Here is a 17,376-nt window from a genome sequence, read left to right as displayed (position 1 = left end):
CCCTGGTGGGCGGCCCAGGTGAATCCCGGTCAGGCACATGCGGGAGTCTGACTACCTCCCCGTTTCCAACTTCGGAAAAATACTACAAAAATAAAAATAAACTCTTACCAAAAAAAGTCTTTTAATAAACAAAAATGATTCTAACCATAAACTGGCAATCTTCTGTTGATGGAAATTTTATGACAGCAAAAAGCAAAAGTCTGCTTTGAGGTCCTAAACATTCTAGGCTATAAATGGTTCAAAAGAAATATGTAAGAAGAGAAATGAGAAAATGTAACAACAGTAAATAAGGTCTACAGACAACAGAAGTAACAGTACTTTTAAAAAGCAACATGTCTTATACAGTGTGTCCGTAAAGTCATGGTGCACTTTTGACCGGTCACAGGAAAGCAACAAAAGACAATAGAAATGTGAAATCTGCACCAAATAAAAGGAAAACTCTCCCAATTTCATACCTATTCAGTATAGTTCAATGTGGGCTCACACACAGATTTTTAGGGCTCCTTAGGTAGCTATCCCGTATAGCCTCTACAGACTCGTCACTGACTGATGGCCTACCAGAATGGGGTTTCTCCACCCAACTGCTGGTTTCCTTCAACTGCTTATCCCACCGAGTAATGTTATTCCTATGTGGTGGCGCTTCCTTATAAATGTGCTGATATTCACATTGCACTTTGGTCACGGATTCTAATTTAGTGAGCCACAGAACACTCTGAACTTTCCTCTGTACCGTCCACATCTCAACTGGCATGGCCGTGGGCTGCTCCACTGTATTCACGGTGTTAGGTCATCATCTGCACATGCGCACATGCTGCCACATCATCCTACAGAAACTGGGAGGGTTTTCCTTTTTTTGGTGCAGATTTCACATTTCTATCATCTTTTGTTGCTTTCCTGTGACTGGTGAAAAGTGCACCATGACTTTACGGACACACTGTATAAGAAACCTGAATAAAAAAGGTAGGAGAATTTTAATATTGCTTGTTCATAATAATTCATTCAGGACAGATTTTTATAGGGATGACAATAGCATGTAAAATAGTTCTTTACATTATTAGTTTAATCCTCTAAAATTCTCTAAAAATGTCACCTACTTTCTTTCTTCCGTTTCTTTGCTCTTCGTTGACTGAACTTCTTGTAGTTTCTTTTCCATCTCTTGAATCTGAAACTCCAACTGCACTTTTTCCATCCTCAGTTTTCGCACATTTCTAAATACAATTTAAAGGCAGAATGTTCATTTGGTAAACAAACAAAACCAAGGCTAAATAATTTTATATCAGCTTTTCCTCTTAAGTATGACTAATAAATAATGATGAAGTATTTTTAGCTATTTTCTTTGTTTTTCTTTGAAATATTGTTTCTATAGTTAGCATTTGCTATTAATATTCTCTTTAGGCAGTTATCTCTCCAAAACTTAGACTTTTGGTTTTACCATCATTACATGGCTAAATGTTTTAAATCATAATTCACTTTATAGATAGCTATGCTTTTATATGTGGACAAATATCTATGGTACATAATAGAAACAAATCAAAAGTTATGTTTTAATTTTTATACTGTCTTTTCTCTAAGGATTCAAGTAGTTTAAAACACAGTGTTTAAAGCAACTATTTTTTTCTATATTAGCAGGATACATATTTTTGCTAAACTTTCAGTAAATGTCTACCGCTATGTATGTATGTATAATCAAAAAAATAAAATAAGCAAAATAAAGAGCAGAGCCTTGCTTGGAGAAAGCACGTATGAAGAGTTTTGGTATAGGAGCCATTAAAAAGATGAAATGAAATGGAGCTAAGCACCACCAATTGTTTCCTCTGAAGGAAAGCGATAAAAAAAGATCTTTTTGAAGAAGAGAGGAGCCTCTTATAAATTCTTATACCAGACATTTTCATAATACCTGAAGTTTAGCAAGCTTTTGACACAGCCATTTTCTTTATTTTGCAATTCTGTTCTCTAGACAGCATTAGTCATTGACTTTTTCATATGTCTAAGTCAACCTAGTTGTCTATCTTGTCACTGGGGAACGCAAGTTTTGTTGCATCCACAAAAAACCACTTGTTCTCACCTAATTCGAGTGTGCTGATCTCAAATCTGACATTAGTTTTTCTCTGTAAGCTAGTTATTTTGCAATTTAAGATTTTAGGTTTTCATTTTATTGTAAAATTTTCAACATTTAGTTTAACATAATGAAGTAGAATGTCTTCTTGGGCATCATCTTTGTGAAAATATAATAATTTATATAATGCAGAAAATACACTAATACACTAAAAGATATGGCTGCATCAGAATTTGTCTACAATTTCAAAATAGAACATATTAAAACATTTAATTTAATCATAAAATTTGCGCAAAACTTATTTAAATTCTATTCAGGCAAAAATTTGTGTTTGTAGCTCTTGTGTTTGGGTACTTGTTGAAGACAATCTCGTTTGATGCTCCAGCAGTAGTCTGCTCATCACTAACAGCTCCAAGATTTTCGGAAAACTTATCAAGGTGACTGTTCAGAAAGTGAATCTTAATGCTCATGTTACATCCAATGTCATGGAAAGCCAACAGCATCCTTTGAACCAGAAGTTGATAGTTTTCTGCTTTTTTGTAGCCAAGGAAGTTCTTTGTAACTGCCACAAAACACTGCCTTACTGCTTTCTCCTCCTTATTCATCTTCCTGTCAAATTCTTCATCACGTATGAGGGTTCAAATTTGAGGTCCATCAAATACACCTGCTTTTATCTTCTCGAAAGACAAGGCAGGAAAAGCAGAAATAATATGTTGAAAGCATTCACTTTCTCTATTCAAAGCCTGAACAAACTGCTTCATTAAGCCAAGTTTGACATGAAGTGGGGGGAAAATGATCCTGTCTCGATTAACTACAGGTTCGTTCACAATATTTTGCATCCCTACTTCCAGAGCTTCATGTTTCAGCCAGTCCATCTGTGTCCAGTGTTTCTCCCGAGCTCGGCTGTCCCACAATCACAGAAAGCAAGGATACTTCATGAAACCTTTGTCATCCTAGCAGGAAATTTACGATTTTAAGATCCACACAAATGATCCAGTTATGCTCCTCATACTTCAGAAAGTTGAGAACAATTTTTATGTCATTATAATCTTCTTGCAGATGAGTTGAATAACCAATTGGATCCACTGCATAAACATTACCGTTGTGTGGGAGAACACATTTCATACTCTGTTTAGAGCTGTCAAGAAAAAGCTGCCATTCTGTTTGGACTGTAAGTGGTAACACCTAGCTGGCTGAGATTACTGCTATCATGACAGTAAACAAAGTGTTTGTCTTAGAAGAAAAGTCCACAAAAATTTGTTCATACTTCCTGAAATGGGATACTTTAGCTGACCAGTGAAATACATTCTTTTCTTGAAGCCTGGAGGCTAATAACTCAGCTGCTTGCTTTGATAGGCCCAAATCTCTTACTAAGTCATTCAATTCGGGTTGGCTAAACTGCTGAGGGGTTAATGACTGCTTGGCATCAGAAGAAGACCCTTCAGATTCTACAACCATTTCCTCATGCATCTTATCAAAAGATACACTTGATCACCATGTTCACTTTCTTCGTCCTTAGAAGAAATAAAACCATTGAAAACTGGAACCGGCAGTGTCTCAGAGTGTGGGATAGGTCGTATTGCTGAAGGAATATTAGGATATGTGGTCATATGCCGTTTTTTCTTGCCAATGCCCTTTGTATGGATCAGACAGAAATAACAGTCACTGCTGTGGTTCTTAGGTTCACGCCAAACCATGAGAATACCAAAAGGCATTCCTTTGCATTTTCCTTTTGTCCAGTCACAAAGCATTTCCTCAGAATTATGACACACAATATGAGGAGCCCAATTCTTGTCTTGATCACCAAGGAGAACTTGAAAATAGGCAATATATGCATGTGTCACAAATGATGAAATATTGAACCTTTGATGTTGAAGTGTGTAACAGCCACATATATAATAGAAGGTGTCAGGACTATTCTTACATTTACTCCTACTCAAAGAAGCCATGATTCAATCGTAAAACAAAATAAGAGGGTGTTTTTATCAGATAATAATTTTACATTTAAAAACATCTACAATTATGTAAAAGTGATGTTTGTAAAACATCGATTGCCTTGTGGTTATGTTCAATTCAAGAGTTGTTGCCCTTTAACTCCAATTTAAAAACTAATGCATGCCATTAACTGTAACAAAAAGAAATTAAAATTGCATAAAACTAGAGCATGCACCAAAAAACGGATTTCAGATTTGGATTCAGCAATGCAGAAATACATAGAAACAGTTCTAAAACCTTATGTAACAGAAAATGAAAAAAATTGTTCCCCAGTGTTATCTATCATGAGTTTAAATCTTATCTTCATTATTACATTAGTGATTTACTATAATCCTGTAGCATGGGCACTCATGCTTGCTATAGCAAGGAACGAAAATAAGAATAATGGATTTCTGAAAAGAGAACTAAGTTATAGAGATGGTGAGCAATCACCAAAGAATAAGTGGGCCAAAGATATGTACCCAAATGGACACAATCCAGGAAAATACATGATAAACTGATAAAGCAAAAGTTGCCCAGAGCATTCAGAGAAGTTGGCAAAGATATTGAGGGAGAGGAATTATAATAGTTTTATTATATCTGCTTTACAAGGATCAGCCCTACAACATACAATCACTGAAGTAGGCAATAGGATATGAGATGCAGTGGAGCTTCCAGTGCAAAGAGGAACACAGACAAGCATGAAGATAATTAAGTACAATATAATGGTGAGCTCACTGGAGATGTACAGGGAGGTCCTGAGCACACAAACAGGGCACATATCCAGCCCCCGGGACTGTAGGAACAATTCCTGGAGAAAGTCAAGACTGAGCTGGGCCTTAAGGAATAAAAGGATGTAGCCAGTCAGGTGGTGAGAACAGTGTTCCAGGAATAAAAGGCACAAGCAGGAAAGAATGATGTGTGGGCAAGAAACTCGAAGTTCTACATGTGCAGGCCTTAACTGCAGGATGGAAAAAGGGGGAGAAAATGGAACTTCTGAGGATGACAGTTGCAAGATCATGAAAGGCCATACATGCTATGATGAGGAATTGGTATTTGTATTCTATAAGCAATATGAATCACTAAAGGATCTGAAGAAAATTGATCAGACTTGCATTTTAGAGAAATCACTCTGGCTGGGTGTGAAAAATTAAATAATGGTATAGCTTGAAATCAGGGAAACCAGTTAAGATTATTTTAATAATCTTAATAATATACAGATTATGCTGCTCTGACTATAGACAGTAGAGAAAAAATGGGAACATTTGAGTATATAAGGAAATAGAATTAATTAGACTTGGAGATTAACCAGAAGTAGGTTAATGCTCAGGGAAGGGACAAGGGAAAAAATCTAAGATAATCCCAGTTATCTTACTAGCACAACCAGGAGGACAAGGATGCCATTTCCTGAACCAGATCATTCTGGTACATGATGGGAGCAGTTCAGGATTAGCCCCTGAGCTGGTCTCCTAGCCCAAAGACTCAGGGCCTATAACACTTCCTATGTGGCTTCCAGATAGAGTTCAAAAGCACAAAAGCACAAATATGACTGTGTCACTCATTTGCTCAGAGAAGTCCCCACTGTCGTAGAGGAAATGCGTAAGACCAAAAAATAAATAAATAAATAAATAAATAAATAAATAAATAAGCCTGGCCTACTGACCAGCTGGTCAAGTTATAAGTTTCTGATCGGACCCTATGTGTGTGAAACAAGACAAAGGCTTTCTCTTGGAGGCAGCCTTGGACACAGACCAGCTCAGTCAAAGCCATGGAAGAAAACTAAGGTTGGCAGAGTCCATGTCAATCTAACAAATCCTTGGGCGAGAAACAACCCATTGAAATGGGTTGGAAGCTGGGAAAGAGGTGGTGAGTGAGGGATTGGGAAACATCAAAATGTCAGATAAATATAAAGACAATTGTTAAGACAATGTCAAATGAAAATAGGCTTGGAACAAGGAAAGGCCAAGAAAGGAGACTCCAGGGTAATTACCATGGAGGGGTGTTCCAGTCTCAGTTTTTAAGGGCTGTGGATCACGGATGGATCAGGGAGGCATACAGGCCAGGAAACGGCGATCCCCCTCACATCCAAGATAAATTACAAACTCCTTAATGTGGTAAACAAGTTAGTTTATTACCTTGACAACCTGCCCTTCTCTCCAACTTTACTCAATAAGTCTTAGCCAACTCGGTATGTCTAAAAGTCCCTAAACTATATGCTTTCTGTGCATTTGCCCAAGTTTCATCCAACTAACTGCATCTTTCAGGCAAAGCCTGGAGATCACCTAATCTTACCCCAGCAATCTGGGCCGGGCTCTCACAGCCACCTGTGCTTTCACATCACATCACGGGTCACACTATATTGTAAATATAATTGTTCTAATTCATATCCTCTACAAGCTACCTGAGAAAAGATTATGACTTCCTACTTTTGTATGAAGCACACTTACCTAGCACAGTGTGAACATATATACTTAATAAATGTTTTTGGATGAATGTTTATAAGTATATACACACAGACTTGAAACATCACTAAAATCAAATAGTGCATGTCCTGTTCTCTTGTTGTATAAAAAGGGAAATTGGTAATATTAGCTATTGCACAGACTCCCTCTCCATCAAAAAAATGGTAATTCTTATCATAATAATGTCAAATAAATTTGTATAACAATTTCCCATTAACACAATGCTTTCACAGTGAAGGGAGAACTAGGCAAGTTCTGAAAATACTGAATAACCACCAGACTATTAATCTGGATCAGGAAGCTCAGAAATTACAATTAAAAATCAACAGTCTGTCTCTAACCCATGCCGACTGACCTTTAGTGATATCTGAGAGGAACATCTTAGAAATTTTCAGAGACTATGTGATCTCAAAGGCAAACAATATATTGAATCTTCTGGTATCCCTGTCATCTCATGAAATTCCCAGTATACCCAGAATTGCTTAACTCTGACTGAATGCATTTACCAGGCAATCTAAAATAGATAATATTCTTTCTGGGAAGGGTGGATTCAGCATAACATCTTTCAATTATGCAGACTGCTAGATTAGTTGATATTTCCTTTATCTTGTTAATAGTCTCCTTAATTTTAAGTTTCTTTCAGTTTCTTCAGGGAATTATTTTTATCTTGAGTAAGTACCACAAAAATATCTGTAACTATCTGTATAGTTTTAACAATTAGTAAGCTGCAACTTCATTTATAACTTTCTCCTTTGATTCCTGTGGCATAAATATTTTTGGTCCTTATTTTTAAAATATTATAGCTTTATAACATTTCAAACCAACTCTCTTACACATTAAAAAAAAATACAGCTCTGAAGAAAACAGAGATAATAATTCACAAAATTTGAGTTCAACTCTAAACAGCCTCATGTAAAAAAAATACTTTTAATTCAATGTATAGAAATGTTAGCAATTATTTCTCAAGTAAATATGTATGCACTTAATATTTAACCTTTTCAGAATATCCAAGTTTTCCCCATGGAAGAAACACAAAACCTTTAGTGTCCATGACTCCTGTCTTAATATTGTTGAAAACTTATGGCCCTGGCCAGTTGGCTCAGTGATAGAGCATCAGCCCAGTGTGCGGAAGTCTCAGGTTCAATTCCCAGCCAGGCCACACAAGAGAAGCGCCCATCTGCTTCTCCATCCCTCCCCCTCTCTTTTTTCTCTGTCTCTCTCTTCCCCTCCCACATCCAAGGCTCCACTGGCGCAAAGTTGGCCCAGCGCTGAGGGTGGCTCCAAGGCCTCTGCCTCAGGCACTAGAATGGCTCTGGTCTCATTGGAGAAATGGCCCAGATGGGCAGAGCATTGCCCCCTGGCGGGCATGCTTGGTGGATCCTGGTCAGGCGCATATGGGAATCTGTCTGTCTGCCTCCCTGCTTCTCACTTCAGAAAAATACAAAAAAAGAAGAGTTATCATGAGATGTGAAAACTTCTGAAAATGTAACAGACAAAAGATGTATTAAAGTTATTAACATAACATTTCTGATGGAAATAAAATTGTACTGATAATTATGTAGCAAAAGACTGTGTCAATAGTTAAATGGAAAGTGAAAAATGCATAAAGACAAGTAGAGTACATATTTTGGTTCTTTCTATATTAAGCTTATAAAAATATATATCAGCTATTTATTCCCATCTAAAAATAATATCCAAGCTAAATATAGTGAAAAGAGATAAAATCCAAACTTGGAAACCACTTTTTTTTTAGATATATGGTAATGTGAAATGAGAATTAAGGTGTGTAATGATCACCCAAAGGCATTTTAATATCCTCATTTTTTCAAAGCCAATTTTAATGATGCTCTTTGTTTAAAATCAGAAATTAGCATATTTAGAAAGAATTTTCAACAAGAAATAAAAAAAATTTTCTGCCTAACTCCAAGTTCTCCAGAAAATTAAATTATTCAAAACACCCCATTTCCTGAGTATCCCAATTATTCATGTTTCTATAATAACTTACTCTGTAATGTTGAATTATTGAATCACACGCAAAACTATTAATTTTTATATGAATAAAAATTTCCAAATTCCAAAGACTCTTAAGGAAATGCAAGGGCAATACCATAGAGGTCTTATACTTAACTGCCCAAACCATTTGATACTATCAGTTTATATATGTGTTCTTATGTGCTCATAACCATATAAATATTTATTAAGGCTATGCTATATGCAAGGTATTGTGCTGAGAGGCATGAAGGAGTCAAAGTCAAAGGATATTTTTTGTTTGGACTCAAATAAGGTATAGAGTCAAATAAAGTACTTAAGACCGATATATAAGAGCCATAATATAAGGGCCATAAAACTTATGTATGTTATAAGCGAGAGAAAAAAGAAAATTCAAGCTGGCTAGAATTTAGACTATGGTTTTAAGAGAATCAGGGATTATATATGATGATATGGATTGAATGAACATTCCACGCTGTAAGAAAATATAACTCTTGAATGGGGAATAATGACTAGATGCATTTGGTTGATGTATAGGTTACATGAAGGGGAAAATGTAGGCAAGTTTAGAAATGTAGGTAAGTTTAGAAATGTAGGTAAGTTTAGAAATGTAGGCTGAGGCCCAATAATGAGTGGCTTTAAATGCCAACTTAAAGCTTTTGGAATTTATTCTGTAGCTAATGAAGGTCACTAAAATTTTAGAGGGAAGAACAGATAATAACACCAGAAACTTCACTCATAGACTTAAAGAAAGAAGGTATCAGAATAGGAGTAAGCAATTGGAAGACTACTGTGACTTCAAAGTCTATACAATCAAATGACTAGTTCATTGTTTTTAGGAGGACTCATAATTTCAATGATGCAACCACTAATTAAAACATTTTTAGAATGCCCTTTTGAAAACTGTCTGCAGAGGCCATCATAACCTCAAGAAACACACAGATCTACTTGACTGTGCTTCATTCAAAACTAAAAATATTGTCTAGCAGTAGTCACTACTTTGTTCACTAAAATCTAGTTTTAAATTACTCTACCTCCAAAAATCAAATCTAGCATGAAAGGGTAGATTTTTACAACCGGAGGAAATTTTGAAGTAATTTATACTCCAAAGATAATTCTAAAATGGAATTTCACAAAGTAACTTTATATATTAAGCAATGCAGTGTTGCATCATAGGACTAAGTACATTGGTACCTTCAATCGACAGTTCTATAGCTGCTCCTTCATGACCCTTATTATTGGCATTGAAGTCACAATTGTAATACATGTATCTCCAAAAAAGAACTGACAAAGGGAAAGCCACAGAAGCAACAGTATCTATCACGGGATTTTCCCTCAGAAGTGCTTAGGAGAGTCATCCAAATCAGATTCATTTCCCAACCATCAACTCCTGTCTCTCAAGGCTAAAATCAGTGTCAAAGAGGACTAAAGGTACCATAGGAATGAAAATCTAGGATTCTTTTTGCTTTTTGGGAAAATGTATCGTCTTTGTAGATAAAACCTTTGTCTTATGTTTATCAAACAGAGGCTTCAAAAGCTATCTTTAAAAAAAAACCTCCAGAAATAATCTGTTATAACATAAAGTTTATATTCCTTTTTTATTATAATCAAGAAATTCTACTGTTGGACCCTAGTCTGCTCTTGGTAACTTTTCAAGAAAAGTTTTATAATGTCATCATCACCACTATCATTAAAAAAATAAAACAACCCTCAAAGTCAATGTGTCTAATTAATTAAAATAATTTAAGTTGCCTTAATTTTATTTATGCATTAAGTATACAAAACAATTTATATGTATATGTACATATGTTGATCAGATCATAAAGTTGATCTGATACACAAAGACTAAAATGAATGAAAGAAAAATCAGTGAATTTCAGTAGGACGAGATGATTCAGATTTATAACTCTGCTGATAATGAGATTTAACCAATAAATGGTCTTATTCAGGGGGCATTTCATTTCATTGAATGCAATTAGTAAGGTTTCTTCTCAATTAAATGTTTTATTAAGTCACACACATAAGCCAATTTTCTTGTATGAAAAAAAGGAAGATTATAATTGTGAGTCATGCTGTTCTGCCTTTCATAAAACCAACAATTAGTCACCTTTCTTGGGACAGCAAAGATATAACAATATTATCAGGAAGAATAAAAGCACAAAACTTCAGTTGCCTAATGGAACCAGGAAAATACAGATAAAATCCCTACTATGCAAACCTCCACCTGTCCTTTGGTCACTCAATTTTTTTCTTATCATTAAATACCAAAAGTTTATTAGTTATTTGGAAAATGTCCTGGTTGCCTGATTTATTAAGTTGCATCATTTTTTTGCCCCCAACCTTGTTCTTCTCCATACATATACATAAAATATAACCAAAAATTGTCCACGATGGTTCTCATTCTGAATGCAACCCAAACATCAAGGCCTGCTATCACCAAATGGAAACAAGCAAATTATGATGCGTTATAAATCTGAAACTCAGACTACTCATCAATAGTTGCCCTAGTATTGTAGAGAATTTACCATCACACCACTGGCAGAATAGGAGGAACAGAAAAACACTGCTTTCAAGATGGGCCATTTTGGTAGGGAGGAGGTGGGGGAGAGGGGAGTATAGGGAGACAAATATACGGTAATATAAAATTATTTGATTTTGGGTGATGGGCACACAATTCAATCAATACTTCAAATGGTATGGAAATGTTCACTTGAAACCTATATACTTTTTTTTTTTTCTTTTTGTATTTTTCTGAAGCTGGAAACGGGGAGGCAGTCAGACAGACTCCCGCATGTGCCCGACCGGGATCCACCCGGCATGCCCACCAGGGGGTGATGCTCTGCCCGTCTGGGGTGTCGCTCTGTTGCAACCAGAGCCATTCTAGCACCTGAGGCAGAGGCCAAGGAGCCATCTTCAGCGCCTGGGCCAACTTTGTTTCAATGGAGCCTTGGCTGCGGGAGGGGAAGAGAGAGACAGAGAGGAAGGAGAGGGGGAGGGGTGGAGAAGCAGATGGGCGCTTCTCCTGTGTGCCCTGGCCGGGAATCAAACCCGGGACTCCTGCACGCCAGGCCGACGCTCTACCACTGAGCCAACCAGCCAGGGCTCCTATGTACTCTTATTGATCAACATCACCCCATTACATTTAATTTCAAAATAAAAAATTAAAATTAAAAAAAGGAAAAATAGATTGGTCATTTTTTATAACTAAAAACTTATCTAAAGTTAATTGATTTTTCTAAAGACCCAGATCATCCTAGACCTAAAAGCTTAAAAGCCAATAAGCAAGGATTTTTTTTTTAATGTTAGCTTATATATCAAAAGGGTCCGATAATCAAGCTCTTTTGGATGGATAAACTTGTTTACGATGTACTTAGAAATTAGAGACCCAGGCGTGAAATGTTAAATGAAAATTAATTTAAATAAAATTAGTAGTTTTAAACTCTTGGGTTGTACTTTTAATATTTCCTCTATCTGATATCCTTATTCTAAATGTTTTTTTTAAATCATTTTTAAAAATCTAAACAGAAATCTAATACTACATAATTCCTAGTATGATATCTTGTGCTTGAGTGGCCTACTAAATAAATACCTGTCATCTCCTTCCAGCACCAGCTCTGAAAGGTAATCCAGGTTGACTTTCAAGCTGCATCCAGTCTTTCAGCCAACCCACCCAGCTGATAAACTTGGCTTCATGACACTAAATGGTACCCAAGGTACACACACCTTAAATTCTATGAGCAGGCTCCCTAAAGAACCAAGGAAGCCTGATCAGGCAGTGACCAGGCGGTGGCACAGTGGATAAAGTGTCAGACTGGGAGGCCGAGGACCCAGGTTTGAAACCCCGAGGTCACCAGCTTGAGTGCGGGCTCATCTGGTTTGAGCAAAAAGCTCACCAGCTTGGACCCAAGGTCACTGGCTCAAGCAAGGGGTTACTCGGTCTGCTGAAGGCCCACGGTTAAGGCACATATGAGAAAGCAATTAATGAACAACTAAGTTGTTGCAATGTGCAACAAAAAACTAATGATTGATGCTTCTCATCTCTCTCTGTCCCTGTCTCTCCCTCTCTCTGAATCTCTCTCTGTCTCTAAAAAAAAAAAAAAAAAGAACCAAAGAAGTGCCTTTAGGTATCAAGAGGCAAGATACCCTTTTAAAATACTTTCCAACTAAAAATGATAATATTAAATGACACCGAGTTTAAGTTCAGAAGACTGTGTCAGAGTGATCTCTGAGCTTCAGTTTATCAATGAAATGAAAATGATGAGGATCCCAGCCCCCTCCTCACCCCTTAATTTGCATGATATAAACAAAAGCTCTCTGATCTGTGGCCTGGAAAACAGTGGGCTCCTGAAGAACATGCTGAAGTTGGGGGTCCGGGAAGGAGGCAGCATTAGAAACAACCTGGGGAAGGAAATGAGGGGAACCTCCAAGGCTCAGCTTCTCTGGTTTTATCTGTTTCACATACTGAGCCTTTGGGTCAGATTTACTATAAAGAAACTCTTCTACAGCTTAAAGAAAAGTTGGAAAGGCATGACAGCAAAGCAACATACAATTACTAATTCTATATGAACTAAAATATCTAATTATAAATAGCAATAAATATATGAAATTTGTAAGGCAAAACTTTCAGAAACCCAAGCCCTTCAATATATTTATATTTCATTCCTCCCATCCATTCTTATATAATCCACTATTACCCTGGGTGCTCTCTTGTGAATATTTTAGGAATAGGGAAATTATGGTATCCATCCAAGATTGGTAACAAAACCATAATTACAATTTTATTTCCAGTCCTGTTAGCTTACCTTAAGACTTAAAATCTAAATATGGTTCTACTTACTTAAAATGATTCATTTTCGTATCATTCAGATTCTTCCTCCATTTGAACTGTTAATTTGTCATTAAATGAAAATTTAGAAAAAGAACTGTTAGACTTCAAATAATTTCTTAATTTTACAGCAATATATTTAAATACCACTGAACACATTTTGAATGTCATATTGCTCCAATGTAATGTGGGATCACAAATTTTTGTCTCTGAACAGTCCCTCAGACCCACAGGAAAAAAATATTCATTTGCTCTGCTTCATATTTAATATCTTTCATTATGGATCCAAATCTTCCTAAACCTTATGCTTAATTTTCTACTTCTCTGCTAAGTTTTATTCTATTCAATGCCCAGTTTGAAGGCCACCTCTACCATGAAGATTTCTTCCATTAAAAGTATCTCTTGGCCCTGGCCTGTTTGCTCAGCAGTTGCTTGAATATACCAGGTTTGATTCCTAGTCTGGGCACATAGGAGAAGTGACCATCTACTTCTCCCCTCTCCCACTGCCCCTCCCCTTTCTTCCTCTCTCTCCCTCTCTCTCTCTCCCTCTCTCTCTCTCTCTCTCTCTCTCTCTCTCTCTCTCTCTCTCGTCCGCTCCAGCAGCCATGGTTCCATTGAGCACGTTGGCCCTGGTGGTGAGAATGGCTTCACAGAGCCTCAGGAGCTGAAACTAGCTCAGTTACAAGCATGGGCTCCAGATGAGGGTTACTGGGTGGGTCCCAGCCGTGGTGCATGTGGGAGTCTGTCTATCTCCACTCCTCTCACTTGGAAAAAAAAAGAAAAAGAAAATAAAAATATCTCTTATTGTGAGGATATCTTGTATTATACTCATTTACTCTTACGCACTGCCTTCTGTTATTTTTTGTTGTTGTTGCTTTCCTTATATAGGTGTTGTTTCCCAAAGTATCTCAAATAGTGAAGGCCATCCGACCACTGCAGTATACTGCCAATAATAATGTGCTAAGTTCTAAGTATTTAAATTTTTTCTGTTGCTTTGAACTTATTATACAATCAATCTTATAAAAAAAAATTTAATAAAGGCAACACCCTCTTTCCAACTTCAGCACATTTGTTTTCACAATATCCTACCATACTTGGAAGAGCTTTCAATAAATATACACTGAACACCTCTTCTGTGCCAAATACCAGCCTAAGCACTGAGGAACACGTGGAGCAGTCAGGTAAAGTACCCAATCCTAAACTTACACTCTAGTGAAGGAAATTAAAAAAAAAAAAAAAGTAAATAAAATAATTTTGGAAAGTATTGTGTTTTGAAGGAAAACAGGACAAAGGTACTTTCAAATAATTAATTTGCAATACAAGCGGCAATATCAGGGTAGGACAGTCACAGTAGGCCTTATGCAACCTAAGATAAGAGAGGGAGCTGTAGGATTTCGTTTTGTTTTCCATTAGCATGCAGTTTGCATCGTTTTATTCTGTGAAGTTTCAACTTCAATGACTTTTTTTTGGTGAGGGGACCTACTAGCTCTGAATTTAAAAAGTCAGGGTATAAGCAAATACATAACAGAACCTATATATCTGAGCAGTTCTAATGCTGATTTGGGAAAGGAAAAAGTTCTACATCTTCAGGTTGAGTAGAAGATGGCATCCCTCTCAATGACGTTTACTTGGGAGGAGTGAACTTCTAGAATGAAGTGGGTGCATGCGGCTGCCCAGGCAGAAAAAGGGCTAAAAACGGGGGTGTGATTATAATTTTTAAAGCACCAATTTTTTCCTAAGGCGCAAATAACTTCGAAGAATAAAAAAGCAGTAAAAAAGCACTTGAAAAGATCGGGTTCTGGAAGGGGTGCCATTGCTAAAGGCTCTGTTTCGCTGTCTGGGGTCACCCCCGGTTCTGGTCTCCGTTAGCATCGTGAGCTGGGAAGTGTTTGCTCCTGGACAAGAAGACACTCGACTCCCGAGAGCAAGGACTCGTCCTGCAGCCCGCAGGCCCGGCACTGGGTCGGACACCGGGCAGGGACCCTGCAATCACCTTCGGGACCGCGCCACTCAGCTCCACCCGGAGCCCAGTCCCCGTCCCCGCGGTCCCACCCCGGTGCCCTCACCGCCCAGACCCCACGCGCTGCCGGGGTGCCGGACCTACCAGCCCCCCCAGCCCTCCGCCGTCTGCCCACTCACCTGGAGACTCCAACGTGCGCGTAACCGCCACCCGCCAACCAGCTTCCTCAAACGTCCGCCTCGTCTCCTTGGTTACCACGCTAACTCGGTACCCATAACAACCGGAATGTCGGGTCCTGTCGCTGTCAGCCGGCAGAGGGAGCAAGGAGCTACGCTGGACGAAGGAGAGCGAAAGGTGGGGAGAGGGAATAGGTGCGGGAGTAAGGAGAGAAAGGGTGGGAAGGAGGGGTCTGCAAACCTCGGCAGCCCCTGGAGGTCTTCTGCTGGAGGGGCTAACACTTACTGAGCCCTGCCATATGCTAAGTACTGTTTTAAGAGAATTATTTATAATATTCAGTTCATCCTCAAAACAGCCCAATTTATATATAAGAAAATTAAGGCATGGAAAGTTTGAATGACAAGCCAAAATTACAAAGCTAGGAAAGGGAAGACCCAAGAATTAACCCAAACCAAGCAAATTTAGAATTCCCACGTATAGCTCCGTTTCATCGCTTATCAAAGGTCATAATAGACAAAATCAAGACTAGAACCCAGGTAGATCTCTTGGTTAACTCAAAACTCTTTTTATTTATACAAAATACATGGGGAGAGGCACGGAGGTGAGTGTTTATATACATACATAGCTATATCTATAGATGATTTATTGATGATGATGATAGATGATAGATAGATAGATAGATAGATAGATAGATAGATAGATAGATAGATACAATGAGTCGATCTACACTTTTCAAATAGTCACCTGTAGTGAGTTTATTTTTTGGCTTCCTAAATATGCTGTAGCTTTTAATCGCTATTTTTATATTCTGCAACTAGGACATATGGATGGTTGTGCAGTCAGTCGGTACAAAAAAGAAAACAAAACAAAACAAAACAAAACAAAAAACCTCTGTGCTTATTCACACTGACTCCCTTGTTACTGGACTAATCTCATAATCTCAACATCTGTGGTTAAGATACTGACTTTTGCACCATTGTTTTTCACATTAATGTGCATGCCAAAATTCATTTAAGAACATATTTAATGCTTTTTCTTGACAGATTCAATTTTACAAGATTAAAAGCAGAATAGGCCCTGGCTGGTTGGCTCAGCGGTAGAGCGTCGGCCTGGCGTGCGGGGGACCCGGGTTCGATTCCCTGCCAGGGCACATAGGAGAAGCGCCCATTTGCTTCTCCACCCCCGCCCCCTCCTTCCTCTCTGTCTCTCTCTTCCCCTCCCGCAGCCAAGGCTCCATTGGAGCAAAGATGGCCCGGGCGCTGGGAATGGCTCCTTGGCCTCTGCCCCAGGCGCTACAGTGGCTCTGGTCACGGCAGAGTGACGCCCCAGAGGGGCAGAGCATCGCCCCCTGGTGGGCAGAGCGTCGCCCCTAGTGGGCGTGCTGGGTGGATCCCGGTCGGGCGCATGCGGGAGTCTGTCTGACTGTCTCTCCCCGTTTCCAGCTTCAGAAAAGAAAAAAAAAAAAAAAAAAAAAAAAAAAAAGCAGAATAGATAAGAAAGAACAATGATAGTCTGTAGTCATGATTCAAGGCTTTGAAATAAAGGCAGACCTGAGTTTGACTTCTAGTCCTGCCCCAATTCACCTGCTGTGAGACCTGGAACTAGTTATATAATCCAGTTCAATTAATAACATCACACTTAGTGATGTAGCATGGAAGAGTAAATGAAACATGTTAAGTCTTCAGCACTGAGCCAGGCCCATAGCAGGTTCTTAATAAATGGTTAAAAATGATGGTGGTGGTGTGACTGTGGTTGTTATTTTAGTGCTCATGGTATAAATTCACCAAGTCCTCCTTTTAAAATTTAACATAATGACAAGTTCTGAACAGATGTGTAATACTCTGAGAAGTTTCTTGTTCAGGACTATGTTTCCCAGATGGATAGCTGTGCTCTTCAAATCATCAAGAAAGGTTTTCATTATTTATCCATTCAT

The 17,376-nt window shown here is 38.1% G+C and overlaps 1 protein-coding gene across 1 annotated transcript in view; it reads right to left on the bottom strand.

Moving 5' to 3' along the window:
* ZBBX (zinc finger B-box domain containing) overlaps positions 1-15,470 on the bottom strand; it is a 143,716-nt gene extending 128,246 nt beyond the window's left edge. The window contains exons 1-2 of the mRNA XM_066346930.1: positions 15,446-15,470; positions 1,095-1,208 (exon numbers count right to left, since the gene is read on the bottom strand). Coding sequence (XP_066203027.1) covers positions 1,095-1,189 — 95 coding nt within the window. The 5' untranslated portion in view covers positions 1,190-1,208; positions 15,446-15,470. The remainder of the gene's footprint in view (positions 1-1,094; positions 1,209-15,445) is intronic.
* Between the last annotated feature and the right edge of the window lie 1,906 nt (positions 15,471-17,376).

The sequence above is a fragment of the Saccopteryx leptura genome, chromosome 8 (assembly GCF_036850995.1).
Source record: "Saccopteryx leptura isolate mSacLep1 chromosome 8, mSacLep1_pri_phased_curated, whole genome shotgun sequence".
In the NCBI taxonomy this organism is placed as follows: Eukaryota; Metazoa; Chordata; class Mammalia; order Chiroptera; family Emballonuridae; genus Saccopteryx; species Saccopteryx leptura.
This window is presented reverse-complemented; position numbering and strand designations above follow the sequence as displayed.